This window comes from Phytophthora sojae (assembly GCF_000149755.1).
Source record: "Phytophthora sojae unplaced genomic scaffold PHYSOscaffold_4, whole genome shotgun sequence".
In the NCBI taxonomy this organism is placed as follows: Eukaryota; Oomycota; class Peronosporomycetes; order Peronosporales; family Peronosporaceae; genus Phytophthora; species Phytophthora sojae.
Genome location: NW_009258118.1, coordinates 4329560 through 4346493, shown reverse-complemented (window position 1 = coordinate 4346493; position 16934 = coordinate 4329560). Strand labels below are relative to the sequence as shown.

At 51.6% G+C, this 16934-nt stretch overlaps 4 protein-coding genes across 4 annotated transcripts; all 4 read right to left on the bottom strand.

Moving 5' to 3' along the window:
* Positions 1 to 1433: 1433 nt before the first annotated feature.
* On the bottom strand, positions 1434 to 2527 carry PHYSODRAFT_447143 (hypothetical protein; the record flags this gene model as incomplete). Its single annotated transcript, XM_009528704.1, has 2 exons — positions 1434 to 1487; positions 2363 to 2527. Coding segments are annotated over 2 exons (219 nt in total), but the record flags the coding sequence as incomplete, so codon positions are not given.
* Positions 2528 to 9132: 6605 nt separating this feature from the next.
* Positions 9133 to 11122, bottom strand: PHYSODRAFT_331850 (hypothetical protein; the record flags this gene model as incomplete). Its single annotated transcript, XM_009528703.1, has 5 exons — positions 9133 to 9204; positions 9354 to 9728; positions 10267 to 10614; positions 10721 to 10885; positions 10928 to 11122. 5 exons carry the CDS (start codon positions 11120 to 11122, stop codon positions 9133 to 9135), a joined length of 1155 nt encoding a protein of 384 aa, XP_009526998.1.
* Positions 11123 to 12746: 1624 nt separating this feature from the next.
* On the bottom strand, positions 12747 to 12944 carry PHYSODRAFT_455997 (hypothetical protein; the record flags this gene model as incomplete). The annotated part of the gene is made up of 1 exon (XM_009528702.1): positions 12747 to 12944. A coding segment is annotated over one exon (198 nt), but the record flags the coding sequence as incomplete, so codon positions are not given.
* Positions 12945 to 15236: 2292 nt separating this feature from the next.
* On the bottom strand, positions 15237 to 15738 carry PHYSODRAFT_300825 (hypothetical protein; the record flags this gene model as incomplete). Its single annotated transcript, XM_009528701.1, has 2 exons — positions 15237 to 15462; positions 15512 to 15738. The coding sequence occupies 2 exons, from the start codon at positions 15736 to 15738 to the stop codon at positions 15237 to 15239; spliced, it is 453 nt and encodes a 150-aa protein (XP_009526996.1).
* Positions 15739 to 16934: the final 1196 nt, after the last annotated feature.

The window sequence follows — 16934 nt, the reverse complement described above, 5'->3', positions numbered from 1 at the left end:
TTACGTCCTTTAACTTTCCGTCAAGTAATAGACCGTATGTCGACGTCCCTTTCAAGTATTTCAGTACTCTCCTAGCTGCTTCCCAATGTGTTTTATTGTAGCAGGACAAATACGTGCTCAATTCCCTCACTGCATTACCAATATCCGGTCTAGTACTTCTCACTAGGTATTGCAGCGACCCAACCAAACCTCTGTAATCAAATTTCTGAGCTGCTATCTCATCTGCAGTCATCTTAGTTTCAGGTCCTAACTCAAGACCTGTAATCTGGGGTGGCGCTACAGCTGAGCTGTTCTCAATGTTGTTCTTCTTCAGTAGTTCCAATATATACTGATGTTGTGAGATGGACATTGTCCATTCTTCTCTATTTCTGCGGACTTCAATTTTTAGGATGTAGTGGACATCTCCCAAGTCTTTCATCTTAAATCTCATAGATAGTTCCACCTTGACTTTGTTGATCAGTCGCATACTTTTCGACATGATCGCCAGGTCATCGATATATACCACGATGATGACCCATTCATCTCCCAGTTTTTGTATGTAGATGCAAAACTCCTTATTGCAACGTACAAAACCCATTGATGTGAAAAATTTATGCAGCACCTGATACCAAATTCTAGGAGCCTGCTTCAACCCATAGATGCTTTTCTGCTGTTCACACACATAGCCCTCCTTCCCTGGTGCATGATAGTCCGGAGGTTGTCTCATATATATGCGCTGGTCTCCATCCATGGCTCCATTCAAGAATGCTGTGTGAACATCCATCTGGTGGATATGGCAATCTAAAATGGTGCCAATCGCTAAGACAAGGCGTAGGGACTCAAACCTCGCTACTGGGACGTATACCTCGTCTACATCAACCCCAAGTTCTTGATGATTTCCTTGAGCAACAAGTCGCGCTTTAAAGCGTTCTATTACTCCATTAGCATGGTATTTCACCACAAGTACCCAATGACACAGTAGTGCCTTTCTCCCAGGTGGCAGCTTTACTAGCTTCCAAGTACCGTTGTCTATTAGGGAATCATACTCAAGATCAAGTGTACGCCTCCACCTTTCCTATGTGGTCCTCGCAATGCTTCCGTAAGGCTGCGGGGTATTGGTATCTTAATCAGGAGAATTTTCAGGGCTTAACGCTGTCCATGTGGGTTTGGTAGCACACATAATCCCCAAATTTAGCAGGCTTTCGTGTTTCACGGCATGGTCTCTTAGCCGGCTTGGCTCCCACTACCTCTACCAACCCTCACTTTTGCTTAGGTGCTCCCAAGGTTTGGTCAGACACTTGTTCTGTATCTGGTTTCCCCAGAATTCGGGTTGGCCCTGAGCCTGGTGTAGTCTCTCCCACTGGTGGGGTAGAGTCTTTATTCTCCTCATTTTGTTCCTTTCCAAATGCACGCAACACTATCTCAGATCCATGTTGTGTGTCGAACATTACGTGCCTTGAGTATATGAACCGATTATTATACACATCCAAAAGCCGATAACTCTTGTACTTGTGGTGGAGTGGATCCGCTGGAATTAGCAGGGACCCCACACTCACACACTGCACCCCGACACCGACTAACGGAGGGGGTACTCCGATAACCGCAGTTTGCTGAGGGGCTCACCTTGTGTACCCGTCGGCGGACTGGATCTGCTCTCTCATTGACACGAGACACGCAGGGGGTGAGCTTGAACGTCCTTGGCGGGGACTTGGGGAGATGTTAGGGTAGACCCGCAGTGGGGGTTCCTTCACGCAGATCTGGGTAGGTTGATCCTTGGTCTTGGCCGTAGATCTTGTGGATCTGATAAGTAATATACCAGATTCGGAGTTGTTGCCTGGTTGGGGGCGTTGTATCCTTTTTCCTTTACGTTGCTTGCCGCCTCCTATTAGCGGAGGAGTTGGGGGTCGAGGGCCGAAGGGCGCGAGCTGCTGGCCAAGCTATCCAGCAGTCTGCCACGAGTGCGGGGGGCAAATCACTTGATTAAAGTATGGGCCAATACTAATCTCAATACTAAGGACCAAGGGTGTGGTTCCCAAGCCAATTCGACTCTGATTTATGTTAGCCTGTACCCAGCCTTCCCATCCGGCTTGGATCCTATCCACTACTGGCTCTCCTTCCTGCCTAATTATCCCAACACAGCTATTGTACCAATAAATTGGTACGGATCCATACCTAATCTAGGAGTTCCTAATGTAGGTGACCAGATCCGTGTGCACCACACTACTTGTGCCTGATCCAACTTCAACTGCCCTGATTCAGCAACTGCACTCCATCTAGCAACCATTGCGTCATCTGCATCGTCACCAACTGCTGGATCCCATTACCTGGTCAACTGACGGATCCGGTTCCATCAATACCGTTCTTGAGCGGATCTTCTTACCACATACTCGTCCGACATTCCCAAGAATCTGCACTTTATCCCTCGTGCCGATAGTTTCTTATCTTTGCTGCGCACTTTAGGTACATGCGCGAAGCATATACTTCCCCAAATGTGAAGGTCACTTATGTCTGGTGGTTTACCGTGCACCATTTCGTATGGGGACTTGTAACGGGATACACGCACAAGTGGCTGCAGTCGCTTGTTACTCTAACAGATGTGATGTCTGTTAGAGGTTTGAACACTTCCTCGACCTTGGTGTAAGGTACACCAATGGCTACATACATTTACGACCACCACGACGGGTGGTCCATACACATTTAGGATTCCAATTGGCTGAAAGCAGCATCTTTTAGCCAATGAGTGACTTGCATGTTAGCAGAATCCTGCCAACCAGCCGTTGGCAGATTCCTAGTTTAGATTATTACATTTAGAGGAAGTCAGAAACATAAAACAAAAATAGCAGTTCTCATCTTTTACCAAAACCCGCTACTTGGAGTTTATCTTGTTTAAAGTATACTCGTGGATCTCGAGTATACTTAACTCAAGTAAAAGAAACCTACGCTTCCTCATACACGTGCGCATACGTGTAAGCCGTAGTAGTGAGCCAAGGTAGGCCCATTACACCTGGTAGCACTTTGTAGTCCGTCCAACGACTGACTACCTGAACGTTCGTACGGAGCTGTACGAACGAGGAGCCGAGAACCTTTTCGTGAGCGCGGAGGTGCCCATGGAAAGCTCCACTTCGCCTGCAACTCATGTTGCACGTGCTGACTGCCTCCACCTGTCGGACCCAGAGTGGGAGGCACTCCAAAGACTGTCAACAGTCATTGGAGAAGCGGCTGTAGCTGCAATGCTGCGCACACTATCGCCGACGGAGCAACACGGTGTTGCTCTGGGATTCATCATGAAGGAGCAGCGTGATGCTGCTTCCTCTATCACGGTGGCGTCGGGGACGACACCGCGCGAGCAATCGTTGAAGCTAAACGTGAGCAACTATGTCGGAAGAGAAGGCGAGCCTCTCCTCCGGTGGCTTGTCGAACTCGACACTGCCATTGCGGCTCGACGTATCGTCGACCCGTTGTCCAAGGTTGCGTTCGCCATGTCATGTCTTGGCGGACGAGCGAGAAGTTGGGCGTATGGACGCCGACTCTCTGATCCTACGTGCTTCGGCACGTACGAGGGTTTCAAGGAGGAGCTCAGACAAGCATTTGAGCTCCCGCAAAACGAGTTCCGGTCGAGGGCAGAGTTCCTCGACCTACAGCAGGGTTAGCATGATGTCCATGCTTACGCGCAGAGAGCACGGTATTTGGTCTCGAACATTGTGACCAACCCGATAGACGAGGCGACTAAGGTTGTCACGATCATGAAATGACTTCGAAATGGGCCTGTGAAGACCTATCTCTTCCGTGAGTACCCGAGTACTCTCGAAGCTGCAATTACTCTTGCAATGCAGGAGGAGTTTAGCCTGCGGCAGGCTAAGCTGTATGCGAATGCGCCGAGGCTGCGATCGCCTCCGGTTGCGATAGCGGGAGGTCCGGAACCAATGAACCTCTCGAATGCAACGGCTGTTGATTATCAACAGCAACAAGGAAGTAATGTACGATGCTTCCGTTGCGGAAGGATCGGTCACTATGCCCGAGAGTGCACGGCACCCGTGCACCGAGATGGTGGTCGACGCGGCGATGCCGGGCATCGCCGCGGACAAACAAAAAACGCTGGAACCCAGTAGGCGCGGGGCACCCTACTGGTGAGGCAGTCACGCGTGTCCAACTCGGACATGCGACACTGAGGACTGCAGCCCCCAGTGATTCTCACTGCAAAATGCATGATGACAAACCGAACCTTGTCATCTTGAACGTGGCTTCGAAGAGAGAGAGAGCAACTCGCTTCGTGCTTTGGTTGATTCGGGCGCGTCGAACAACTTTGTTCGACTGCGAAGTCTATCAAGGCTTGACTTCGAGGAGGTAATTATACCTCGAAGTATGTTGGAAGTTCGATTGGCAACGGGTGCCATCGTTAAAACCGAGAAGCGCATGGTACGCGTGCGCTTCATGTACGAACTACAAGCGTTTGTCGAAAACTTCATCGTCCTAGACCTGGACGATAAGTTTGACATTGTCTTGGGCATGCCGTGGCTTGCACGGCATGATCCGGTACTAGACTGGGAGAAGCGCACCCTTGTGCGCTTCGGTCGCGATAGCGGAACAGAGAGCGATGGCCCTGTTGCCGCAACGCACGCGCCGACAGGTGCGCGCGACTCTCCAGACAAGACAGCGCTTGACGACGCTGTCCCGGAGCGCCCTGGGCGCGTGCGAGCAGTAGCAAGCGGTACTAAAGAAGAACACCCGTCCACGGCTGGGCCTGGACGAGGTCAAGAACCAAGCGGAGCCGGGCTCCGCAAAACAAGAAGACGGCGCATGCGAAGGTCGCTGCGCAAGTCTCGGCCTGGGGCCGAGACGCTACAAGGAATGTCTGCCGGGCAGACGGAGGCTGAGAAGCCGGACGTTGAGACGTTGAACGTCTTGACGCGTACCTGTGCCGGGTTCCGGTACAGGGAGATGACTCTCACTAACCCTCCGACGCAAGCGTCGGAGTTGACTTCGCTTCCAGTCATGAGCTGGAAGCGCTTCGCGCGTGACTTGCACGATGGACGCATCGAGCAAATATGCATTCTCTCGGACGCCGAGAGAACGAAGAGCGAGAATGAAGAACTGAGGCAGTTCTTCATGGAGACCACCACTGAGAGCGAGGACACTCAGTGCGAAGACTAAGAAGGAGCGCTTTGAGGAGCAGAGCTGGGGCTCGCTGAAGACGAGTCCCTACTACGAGATCTTACGGGAGTACGCGGACGTACTTCCGGAAGAGATTCCTGCGGAGCTTCCGCAGGACAAGGGAATCCAGCACGAGATTGATCTCGTGCCGGGCACGAAGTACTGTGTCACGCGGCAGTGGCCACTGCCGCGAGAGCAGGTCAAAGCGATCGACGACTTCTTCGAAAGTCGTCGCAAAGCTGGACAAGTGCGGGAATCGAAATCCCCGCACAGTGCTCCGACGATATGTGTCAAGAAGCCACAGGGCGGCTGGCGCATCGTTCATGCGTACAACAAGCTGAACGATGCGACGATACCGGCGCAGACACCGATACCGCGAAAAGATGTTATCATCGATTCGATGGCCAGGAGCACTATCTACAGTGCTCTTGATCTGCGCGATGGGTTCTATCAGATCCTCATGCGTGAGAGCGATATCCCTCTCACGGCAGTGAGCACGCCGAGCGGCATACTCTGGGAGTGGCTAGTGATGCCACAGGGTCTGAAGAACTCCCCTGCGACCTTCAACAGGTGCGTGACGCACTTGTTGCGCTCGGTGCGCGACTTCGTACCGAGCTACTTCGACGATGTGTTCGTCCACAGCCGGGCTGCGGACGGGATGAGCGATGTTGATATGCACAAAGTGCATCTCCGGAAGCTGCTTGCGCTCATGTGCAAGCAAAAGCTCTATGCAAACCTGAAGAAGTGCATCTTCGGGGCGAGCGAGATACCCGTGCTCGGGTGTCTCGTTGGGAAGAACGGTGTCCGCCCTGACCCTGAGAAGGTCAAAGGGATCAATGAGTGGCCGACGCCGTCGAACGTCAAGGAACTGCGGCAGTTCCTTGGCTTGACGACGTACTTGTGCAAGTATGTGAAGGACTATGCGGGCACGATTAGCCCGCTGTCACAGCTCCTGAAGAAGGACGCCGAGTGGAATTGGGCTGCTGAGTGTCAGCAGGCCTTCGATGCAGTCAAGCAGGGCTTGACTGAGGCGCCGATCTTGGTAGTGGCTGACCAAGATCACCCGTTCCACGTTGTGTGTGACGCATCCGACTTCGCAATCGGATGTGCGTTGATGCAGCACGATCACGAGGGTCGTGATCGTGTGGTCTATTACCAATCGCGTCAGCCGAAGCCAGCTGAGCGCAACTACCCGGTGCATGACAAGGAACTCCTTGCCATGAAGTACGCACTCGCGAAGTTCCAAGTGTATCTACTTGGAAGCAAACCGTTCGTGGTCTATACGGACCACGCGTCGCTGCGGACGGCTGTGAAGTCACCGCCCATCTCGCAACGGATGGCGAGATGACTCTCATTCTTCGCAGAGTATAACTTCCGGGTTGAATACAAACCCGGAAGACTCAATGTGGTGGCCGACGCGCTCTCGCGTCGACCTGACTACGCCACGGCTGATGCCGACGTCAATGCCATTGACGCCATGCGATCGAGCACCCCGACGGCGTCACTGTTGGACGACGTGAAGGTCGCGTTCGCGCACGACGCGGACGCGAAGCTCTTGCTGGCCTACGGCTCAGCGCCTTCTGACAAAGCTCGTCAGAAGCTGCCGAAGCATCTTCGTGCTCGTGCACACCGTTACCGGGTGCCCGACGGGTTATTACTCTACAGTGCAGTCGACGACAACACGGACCGCGTTGGCGTGCCCAATGACCATGACCTGCGCCTCAGGATCATGTACGAGTATCACGATGCACCGACTGCGGGGCATCCGGGCCGTGAGAAGACATACCTTCTTCTCACGCGTGACTTCTACTGGGCCCATCAGTATAAATGGGTGCGCAAGTACGTCTGTGCTTGCGAGGTTTGTCAACGTGTGAAGCCTGCGCCTTTCGCGCAGGCTCCCTTGCAGTCACTACCAACGCCACGAGAGTGTTGGCAGTCCATGTCTTTGGACTTCGTGTTCGGTCTTCCCCCGGACAGCCAGGGGAACACAGGCGTTGTGATCTTTGTTGACCGCTTCAGCAAGATGGTACATCTTGCTGCGGTATCCGCTGAAGTGACTGCGAAGCAGACGGCGCGTCTGTTCGTTGACATGGTGTTCAAACACCATGGCATGCCGATCGACATTGTGTCGGATCGAGACCCGCGCTTCACTGCACACCTTTGGCAAGACGTGTTTACACTTCTTGGGAGTCAACTTTCGATGTCGACTGCGGACCATCCACAGACGGACGGGCAGACCGAGCGCGTGAACCGCGTGCTCGTAGACGTGCTTAAGAGCTACACTCACTCGTTCTATCACTGGAGCGAGTGCCTGCTGATGGCGGAGTTCACTATCAACAACTCGGTGCATGCCTCGACTGGGCATACGCCGTTCTACGTGAATGCCATGAGGCACCCTCGCCTCCCGAGTCTACTCGGGATGGTGGCTCCTTCCTTAAGTGGGGGAGGATCTCCGACTGCAACGCAACAGCCGCAGAATGGCGCTGACACTTGCACAGTGTCAGCCGCGACTACGCGCAAGAAGAAGAAGCACGCGTCTGTGCCCTGCACAGACGCCGGCAAGAGCAAGAAGAAGAAGAAGAACGTGTCTGTGCAGGGCACATACACCACGAAGACAAACGCAGAGGCCGGGCCTACTGCTAGAAACGAGCTGAACGAGTTCAGCTCGGACGCAATCAACTTCGTGCAGCGCAGACAAGCCGTCATTCGGTTTGTCCAAGACGCTATTGCAGCTTCTGTCGACCGACAGAAGCTGAACGCAGACAATGTTGGTAGGAGCAACACTAATGAATTCAAGAATGGTTCATTGGTTTTGTTAGCAACTCAAAACCTGCCTAAACATGCAGTTTCCGACTTCGGGGCGAGCCAGCTCGCTCCGCGCTTCATCGGGCCGATCACGGTGTTGGCACGGCATGGCAACGCCTACACGCTAGATATTCCATCTAGCATGCGCCTCCATCCGACCTTTTACGTCAGCGGCTGAAGCCATACCGGCAGCACGAGCCACCTAGCTCGGCTGGCCCGAAGCGGAAGCCCCAGTGTGACGATGCGATGCGGTGTTTTCTCCCAGAAAACAGTTATAGGCCCTCCTTGACAGACGTCAGGCTACGCGAGCTTTGGATCCGTCTCGGCTGGCACAGGGTGTGTGTTGTCCAGTACACGCTGTTGGTCAGGCGCACGATGTGTATCCCTTGGGTAGCGGTTCTTTTCACCAGGAGGTTAGTATCGACCCCGTGAATCAGACAGCTACGCCGAGCTAACGCTAGAACAATCCAACCCAAATAGAGTTATACACGTTATACAATCACACAAATACTTCTTTGCCCTCTCTTCTTTCTCTAGGCCCAAGGCTAAGGCCAAAACACAAGTCAACTGGTCCAAATCCAAGACACTTGATCAATCTTGGGGACGCGCACCACCTCTCGGAGAGAGGAAACGATCTACCCTGTCGCCAACTTCTTCAGTTCGACACAGGCCCAATAGACCGCAGTATACAGCAAAGACGGTCTGCAATCCGCCAAATATACAGATATGGAATAGATATGCTCACCTCCAGGCCGAAGCAGTGGATCACTTACCTAAAGTACTTTGAATTTTGTCGTGGAGAACGGCCTTCCAGGCTGTGAAAGAAGCACTTGTGCCCTTCGAAGCAAAACGAACTCTGTTTGGTTAAAGGTCACATGCAGACAAAATCTTTCCTAAGCGACTCTTCGGAGACTGCGATCTTTCTGCGGAGTGTTGGTCTGGCCTTGAAGGGTCGCCAAACTGGATACCTTCTCGGAGTTGTTGGGTACACCTAGGATCTTGGAAGATGCCATAGTGAAACCAAGTGTTCTTGGGTTTGGAACCTCGGAACGCCTCAAGCCGAGGTCGTTCTTGAAATTTTGTGGGAGGTAAGTCTGGGAACGCGAAGTCTGGGAATCGTTATTCCGGGAAAACAACGGGGAATCTGAGAAGTGCCTCAGCTCCCAGGTTGTAAGCCAGAGTCGAGTTCTGCTGTACTTAGATATACTGGGGAGGATCGCTCGCATTCCGTTGCACTGCATGGAACGGGATCAACTCGGCCACATTGATCTATCTTCCGGGATTCAGCGTCCATTCGCAGACATTACCCTTGTTTTTATAGGAGACTCCAAATCATCCAGTATCACCAAGCTCCACATCATTGGAACTTCCCAGGTCCAGGTGCATTCACCCGAATTTAGGGATCGACACCGCGTCACACCAGCGGGAGCGAATCTCTGCTCCAGCGCGTTTACGCGCTGGGCCAAGCGTGCGACGCAACCTCCCACGTCGACAGAGATGTCCGATGCCGTCTGCGAACCCTGAGCGGCTTGAGCTCTCAGGATCGCCACCTCCTGCTTCAGAGCGGTGAACTCCCGGCTCTGATGCTGTTCCACAGCAGCAACCTGCTCCTCGAGCGTCGGGCCAAGGTCAACCCCAGGTTGACCATACCGGGGGCGTGTTCCCACCATCGCCGCCTCCGATCCGCGACGCCCGCGGCTCAACACGCTGGATTGTTGAACGTATTGTGAACCATAGTATCCCGAAAACGAACCGGCAGCCGGTTCGTTATCGAATTCGTTGGAGAGGATTGCCTCCCAACCAAAATACATGGGAGTCACGGAACGTCTTGCTCCAAGACGTTCCAGACTTGGTGAGGGCATACGAAGCAAACCATGCGCTACATACTGGAACGTCATACGAGCGCTGCTGTTAACAGCAGCGCCCGAAGACACTTCGAGGGCAGATATAGGTGCCTGCCCCCGCAGCAGCGACGCGCGACGCGCGTCGCACGTTGCCGCGCATGCTACTCAGCAGCAGAGAGGTTCTCCGCTGCTGCGCCAGAGGGCTTCAACTTCGACGCGCTCGTTCCATAACGAGAGCGCTCTCTTCAACGTCACGCATTGACCAAGCGGTCAATGGTGGTTGACGTGCCGGGACCGGTACGTCTAACCTTGACGGGGGGATGTTGAAACGGGGTTACACGCACAAGTGGCTACAGTCAGTTGTTACTCTAACAGATGCGATGTCTGTTAGAGGTTTGAACACTTCCTCGACCTTGGCGTAAGGTACACCAATGGCCACATACATTTACGACCACCACGATGGGTGGTCCGTTCATGTGTTGTGCACGCCGTTGTAGTAGAAGAAGGCGTTCACGCGCTCATCGTCCATCGGCAGAGGCATCGCCTTGCGCTTGTCAGACTTCTTCATCGGTCCCTTCTTTGTGCTAGCCATTCCTCTGGCAGCGTAGTTGACCGGGATCTCAACCGGGCGCTGAGTCGTCTTGTCCATCGCCTCAATCTCGATCTTACTCTTATTGCCGAAGATTAAGCTCATCTTTGTTTCAATTTTCTCCAGGGTGAATTCCTCCTGCGAGAAGGTGATGCTAGGTCCCCAAAGATAGCCCGGTAGTAGTGCAAGCACCATCCCAACCATCAGCCGACTTGGCAGCAAAGTGCACACGTAGAGTTTCTTGCCCTTGGCGGTTCAGCCGGTTTCTCACGTTGCGCAGCAAATGAAAGAGCTCGCCTACGGATTTGAAATCATCAGTCATGGTTTTCTAAAATTCCATGATCAACTCCACCATGCCCATAGCGACGCACTTCCCAAGGTCAACCTCAAGTTGCTGCCAAAACGCCGCAACCGTTTGCGCGGAGAGTGGTGTACTCAGCTGATTCATGTATGAATGAGGCAGGGTCTGGTTGAAGATGTCCTTTATGTAGGAATCCACCTCGCCCAGCAGAGCCACCTGATTGCGAGCAGCATCGGGAGCATCTGGTCATGGATCCACGATATGGGCAGGGCCCAGGAGCAAATCCTGGAACCCGTGACGGGGCGCGGTCCTCCCGGCTTGAATCTCAGAGACCTCGAGGCTGTTGGTGTTGTTCGCGAGATGTGCGACCACGGCGTCTTTCCATCGCTGGAAGTCGTTCGGGTCCCCATTGAACTTAAGCCCCGCGAAGGTAGCTCGGTTGGCCTTGACCATTTTCGAGCATTCAGTACTTGAAATGTTAAAACTCAGTTGCGGTTAGTCAAACTTAAGCTTTATTTATCTCTTAATGCCCTCTAATAGAATAGTGCTCAGTCGTTGGCAAAAGGCGAAGTGAGCTCTCTCCGAATACCGTCAAACCATCACCACACGAGCAGTCGCCAACAGGGCGCCCCCTGATTGGCTCCTATGATTGGCTCTCCCTTAACCAATGGGAAAGCGCCTTAATGCCAGCGGGTACACTTTACACTTAAACCTTTACAGAGCCTTTGGGGACCTCATTCTAACAAACTGATTCCGGAAGCGACTTGGGCGCGCCGCACATGCGGCACACCAGTCGCTTCTTGGTTATACTACCATACTTATTATATAACTGTTCATGCCCCACATCTTGCTGACGTGAATGAGCGCTCGCAGATCCGCAGTACGCAGTCCGCACCTTGATTTCGAGACACCGGTAATTTCAAGCTGATTGGTATTTAGCCGGTACTAATGCCAAATTTTATATCTCCACTTTACTAACTATAGTAGTACAACTAACACCAACTTGTTGATTATAGAACTAGGACCCCTTGGAATAAAGACAAATGTATCTTAAACCAAGTAACATTTGAGTTCGGTTTAAGGTGAGTCCCCAGTACAGATGTCTCCTCTACCCCTGAGGGATTAAGTCAATGTAAGTGGGGACTTCGACCCCAATTATTATTATTTATTTTTTTTTTCGGGGGGGGGGGGGGGGTGAAATTCCTATCCCTGTACTTGCCCCGACAGGCTCACGATGCAATGAGGGTGGCATCACATCTTTCAATACTCAACCTAAATGAAAGTTGTGACTTAAGCAGGGGCATTTTACTCTTTGCCTTCATTCTACCAAACGACGGTACAGAAGGCAAGTGTTACCACGGTGGAAGCTGCGTCGTCATGGCCAATTATTAAAGGTGTTTTAGCGGTGCTTGAGTATGCCTTAATGTGTCTCCCCTATACGGTTAGTGTGATGCTGCTGTAGATCTCGTATCATGATTGTTGAGAGCAACGGGCGGTGTTACGGAGTCAATTTTTGCCTGGATCCTGCTAGTGGGCATTGATCAGTGGTGATTTACCGTGGTCAGGACGCTGCGTTACGGCGGCGCCGCTGCCCGCGCTACTGCGTCTACATGCTATACATGCTAGCCCCCCCCCCCCCCGCTACTATCCCAGCTACGTTTGCGGCTTTGCGCTTTTTGTTTTGCTGTTTAGCCCCACGCTGGACTATACCGCTGTCATGGCACTCTCTTCCAGCTCCAGTGCTAAGAGATTTCTAGCGTTAGGTTGGATATTGTCTAGCTCAGATAACGAAAGTATGTCCACTCTATGATGCAACTGCTTTGCGCTTTTTTAACGGACATTTAGCAAGGATTAACAAGTAATATTCAAGATCCAGTGGAAGATGACGGGATGTTTAGCTGCCATTGGCTGGTGTGTCGTGCTTGCAGTGCGAACAACGCAAATGTACTGCGGGGCTACATACGTTATCCTGCGACCCTTCTAGCGATATAGTAGTAAACTTAGACAGTGCCTTCCAAGTCAACACAATAAATAACTCCATCTTGGAAAGCCTGTAGTTTTTTTGTAGCAACCCACCGTCCTTATAGTAAACGTAGTCGAGGATGTGCTGGATTGAGACCTCTGCAATGGCGAAATCGCCGATATCGAGCAGAGGGAGGATCTTGGTCTCGTCAAGTTCATCGCTCCTAATTCCATCCAGAAGCTGCGTGGCATCTCTGACCGCTGGTAGGTCGATCCCGTTGAACTTGTTGTATACTTTGTCATGTATCTGCTCACCAACTTGACCAAGTGGTTGGTTCCCAAAATGAACGACTAGAGCTGCATCACATTCACTGTTAATATCAAACAATCACATTAAACACAATTGAGAAGTACAAACACATCTGAATCGACTGCTTGTTTGGGTGGTCTACTCACGCGAAAGGTGGCGAATGAGGCGACGGTCTCGAGCAGATTGATAGCCCCAAATGCTGGCTCGGTGCCGCACTTCGAACTCGGCCCGAGTCTGCCATGGCACGTTCTCCGTAAGCTCCCACGTGAGATCGTTGAACCCCTCCCATTGCACGAGGTAAAGCACGAGCGTATAAATGGACCGCTTTGCCCACAAGTGACGCACTTCATATCTGTCCTCGGGAGCTTCTTTGCCAGCGCCAGCCGGCCACCACCCCGAATTAGAACGCTGTCGTCTACTTCAAATCAGCGTCGAGGTCAGACGGGGCGGTAGTCACGATGGCGCGCTACGTAGTTCGCCGTAAGAAAGCGTTAGCCTGACAAAGGATCAAAGCCAGAGGCGTGTCGTTGGTGGGTGTTGCGTGTCACCATGTTTGCTGCTGAGTTCTTGACGTGAAGAGGTCTAAAAGAAGAATGAAGTTGTCTTCGCTTTGAACTTCTACTCAGGTGCCTGTGTACCGCATCGCAAATAGCAGCGGAACATCCCATAAAGTAACCACTCTCGATGTTAATCTCGAGCCATATATTTTATATTTTTGTGCACCTGTTAACTATAAAATTTAAATTCTTGAAAAACAGCAGTGTACATAATGTGACTTTACATAACCTGCAAAATAATAAATTCGTTTCAAAATCATCGATTTAAGCTTGCGGTCGTTATTTTACTTTCAGTTTTTTTTTTTTTTGGGGGGGGGGTCTGAAGTTGATGCCAAGGTCAAAACAACTTCAACCGAATTTCTGAAGTGTTAGCACTTACATGAACTACCTGTCGAAAACAGTATGTCGATAACCTACAAGACACGACCTTGTTCTATCAAAATGTCGGGCTCGATTCGACTTCTTTGAGGCTGCGAAAACTTTATGGGGTCGGGAAAAGCCGTCTCAAGGGTAGGCAGTGGTGGTATTGCATGTTAATCTACCGTGGCCTAAACATTCATCTGTTAGTCGAGTACGCCTAAAGCACCTGTACTACTATCGCCGCTACCAGCGGGTTAGTAGTACTCATAGCCGCTGTCCTCGTTAGCATTCGATTTGACCTCCAATCTTGCGCTCGCCAGATCTTCAACCATGTCGTAGGAGGGCTTGTGTTTTAGTCGTCGAAGTTCTTCGTTTTGAAAAATGTGAAGACCAAATTCTGGACGATCGGGTCCCTGGCGCGGTTACAAGCCTGCGAGTGTACGAAGTTGTTGGGCGGAGACGTTTCGCTCTGCGGTCGCACCGGAACAGGCTGCAGAGAACACGACAAGCGCAAGCTCGCGTAAGAGGGGACCGAAACATTACGCGCCAATACTCGAGAATCGCCCGCTTCTTGCCCTTCATGAGCTTCGCCTCCCTCGACGTGTCCCGACTCATGCCAAGATACTTCACCAACTTTACAGCCGTAGAGCCCTACTGTCTCAGGCGACGACAAAGCCGTTCACTTGCGCCAGCGTGTTCTTGTCCATGCCACGCTCAGGATAGCGAGGGTCCAAAAGATACGTGACGCCGTGCGCGTCTCCGTAGATGAAGTTGAAGCGTCCCTCCAAGATCTGCGCAGTGTCCTCATTTTCAAAATCAGGGATGCTGCCAGCGTAGATATAAACTTCGCCGCTCTCAACTGGTCCACATACATAACAAAAAGGCCCATTGCATTTTTTACTGAACTACAGACTCATCAACCACAGTGGTCGCTCCAGGTGCGAGCTGCGGCGCGTGTACCAACCATTCAGCTCGATAAAGCAATGCCCGACTTTTAAATCACTGCTGGTCCTAGACGTAATATATGCAAACAACTTCATCATCTGGTCCATACTCCAGTTTCTTCGGTTGGCTACATCAGCTAGATGTATGCCACGATTCGATGCCACTCGCGTTGCTGCTCCGCGGCGGGCAGAATGCGACCTTAGCCCACGGGTGAGCTGGTTCGCAGTCAAACAACCGCTAGTGAGTGCCGTTGATGTGGCTGGCTTCACGATTCGAGACTCCACTAGCTTCAACTAGGAGGAAAAGTCGGAAGGATGCGTTGTACGGGTCGGAAACAATTTGGACGGCAAGACTATGAGGAGCATACCAAAGATAACGCTTGCTCCTTAGCTAACGTTTTTCGCACGATCTGGCAAAGCATAGCATCGTCCACTCATTGAATGTCACCAAAATCTAGGCCGACTATATCGGATATTCTCCCCTTCACAGACCACTGAACGTTCGCCAGCGTCCTGGTTTTTATCGCTAGAACAGTTTTTTCGGCAAATAGCGCGTTTCGAATGATACGGAGATCCTCAGGTGTTATCATCGGAGCTCGATTAGCTGGTGCAGTTCCAGGAGGCACTTTTTTTAAGGTCTTTCTCTTGCGATGCACGAAGCTGATGGTACCATAGAGGGTTCTCCCTAAAAAGTGTTGTACCCGTTTACCTTTCCACCACGACCCGGATGGAGCTCAAATACTTCAGGTGTCCAGCATTCTCCACATTCTCCACATCCACATCACTACCATCATCATACGAGAACCGGTGCTCGAGCCTCAAAAATGCTTCAAATTTGCGCACCGCGCTATCGTGGTCCTGGCGGGTACCCTGCGTTGCTGCTCGAGCTGATAAGACACTAAGCGGCTGCAGAGTAGAATTATCATTAGCCGGCATCTCGGGGCCAGCCGCTCCACCAGGCGTGGCAGCGTGGCGGCGGCCCTACTACTAACCCGCTGGTAGCGGCGATAGTAGTACAGGTGCTTTAGGCGTACTCGACTAACAGATGAATGTTTAGGCCACGGTAGATTAACATGCAATACCACCACTGCCTACCCTTGAGACGACTTTTCCCGACCCCATAAAGTTTTCGCAGCCTCAAAGAAGTCGAATCGAGCCCGACATTTTGATAGAACAAGGTCGTGTCTTGTAGGTTATCGACATACTGTTTTCGACAGGTAGTTCATGTAAGTGCTAACACTTCAGAAATTCGGTTGAAGTTGTTTTGACCTTGGCATCAACTTCAGACCCCCCCCCCCCCCCAAAAAAAACAAACTGAAAGTAAAATAACGACCGCAAACTTAAATCGATGATTTTGAAACGAATTTATTATTTTGCAGGTTATGTAAAGTCACATTATGTACACTGCTGTTTTTCAAGAATTTAAATTTTATAGTTAACAGGTGCACAAAAATATAAAATATATGGCTCGAGATTAACATCGAGAGTGGTTACTTTATGGGATGTTCCGCTGCTATTTGCGATGCGGTACACAGGCACCTGAGTAGAAGTTCAAAGCGAAGACAACTTCATTCTTCTTTTAGACCTCTTCACGTCAAGAACTCAGCAGCAAACATGGTGACACGCAACACTCACCAACGACACGCCTCTGGCTTTGATCCTTTGTCAGGCTAACGCTTTCTTACGGCGAACTACGTAGCGCGCCATCGTGACTACCGCCCCGTCTGACCTCGACGCTGATTTGAAGTAGACGACAGCGTTCTAATTCGGGGTGGTGGCCGGCTGGCGCTGGCAAAGAAGCTCCCGAGGACAGATATGAAGTGCGTCACTTGTGGGCAAAGCGGTCCATTTATACGCTCGTGCTTTACCTCGTGCAATGGGAGGGGTTCAACGATCTCACGTGGGAGCTTACGGAGAACGTGCCATGGCAGACTCGGGCCGAGTTCGAAGTGCGGCACCGAGCCAGCATTTGGGGCTATCAATCTGCTCGAGACCGTCGCCTCATTCGCCACCTTTCGCGTGAGTAGACCACCCAAACAAGCAGTCGATTCAGATGTGTTTGTACTTCTCAATTGTGTTTAATGTGATTGTTTGATATTAACAGTGAATGTGATGCAGCTCTAGTCGTTCAT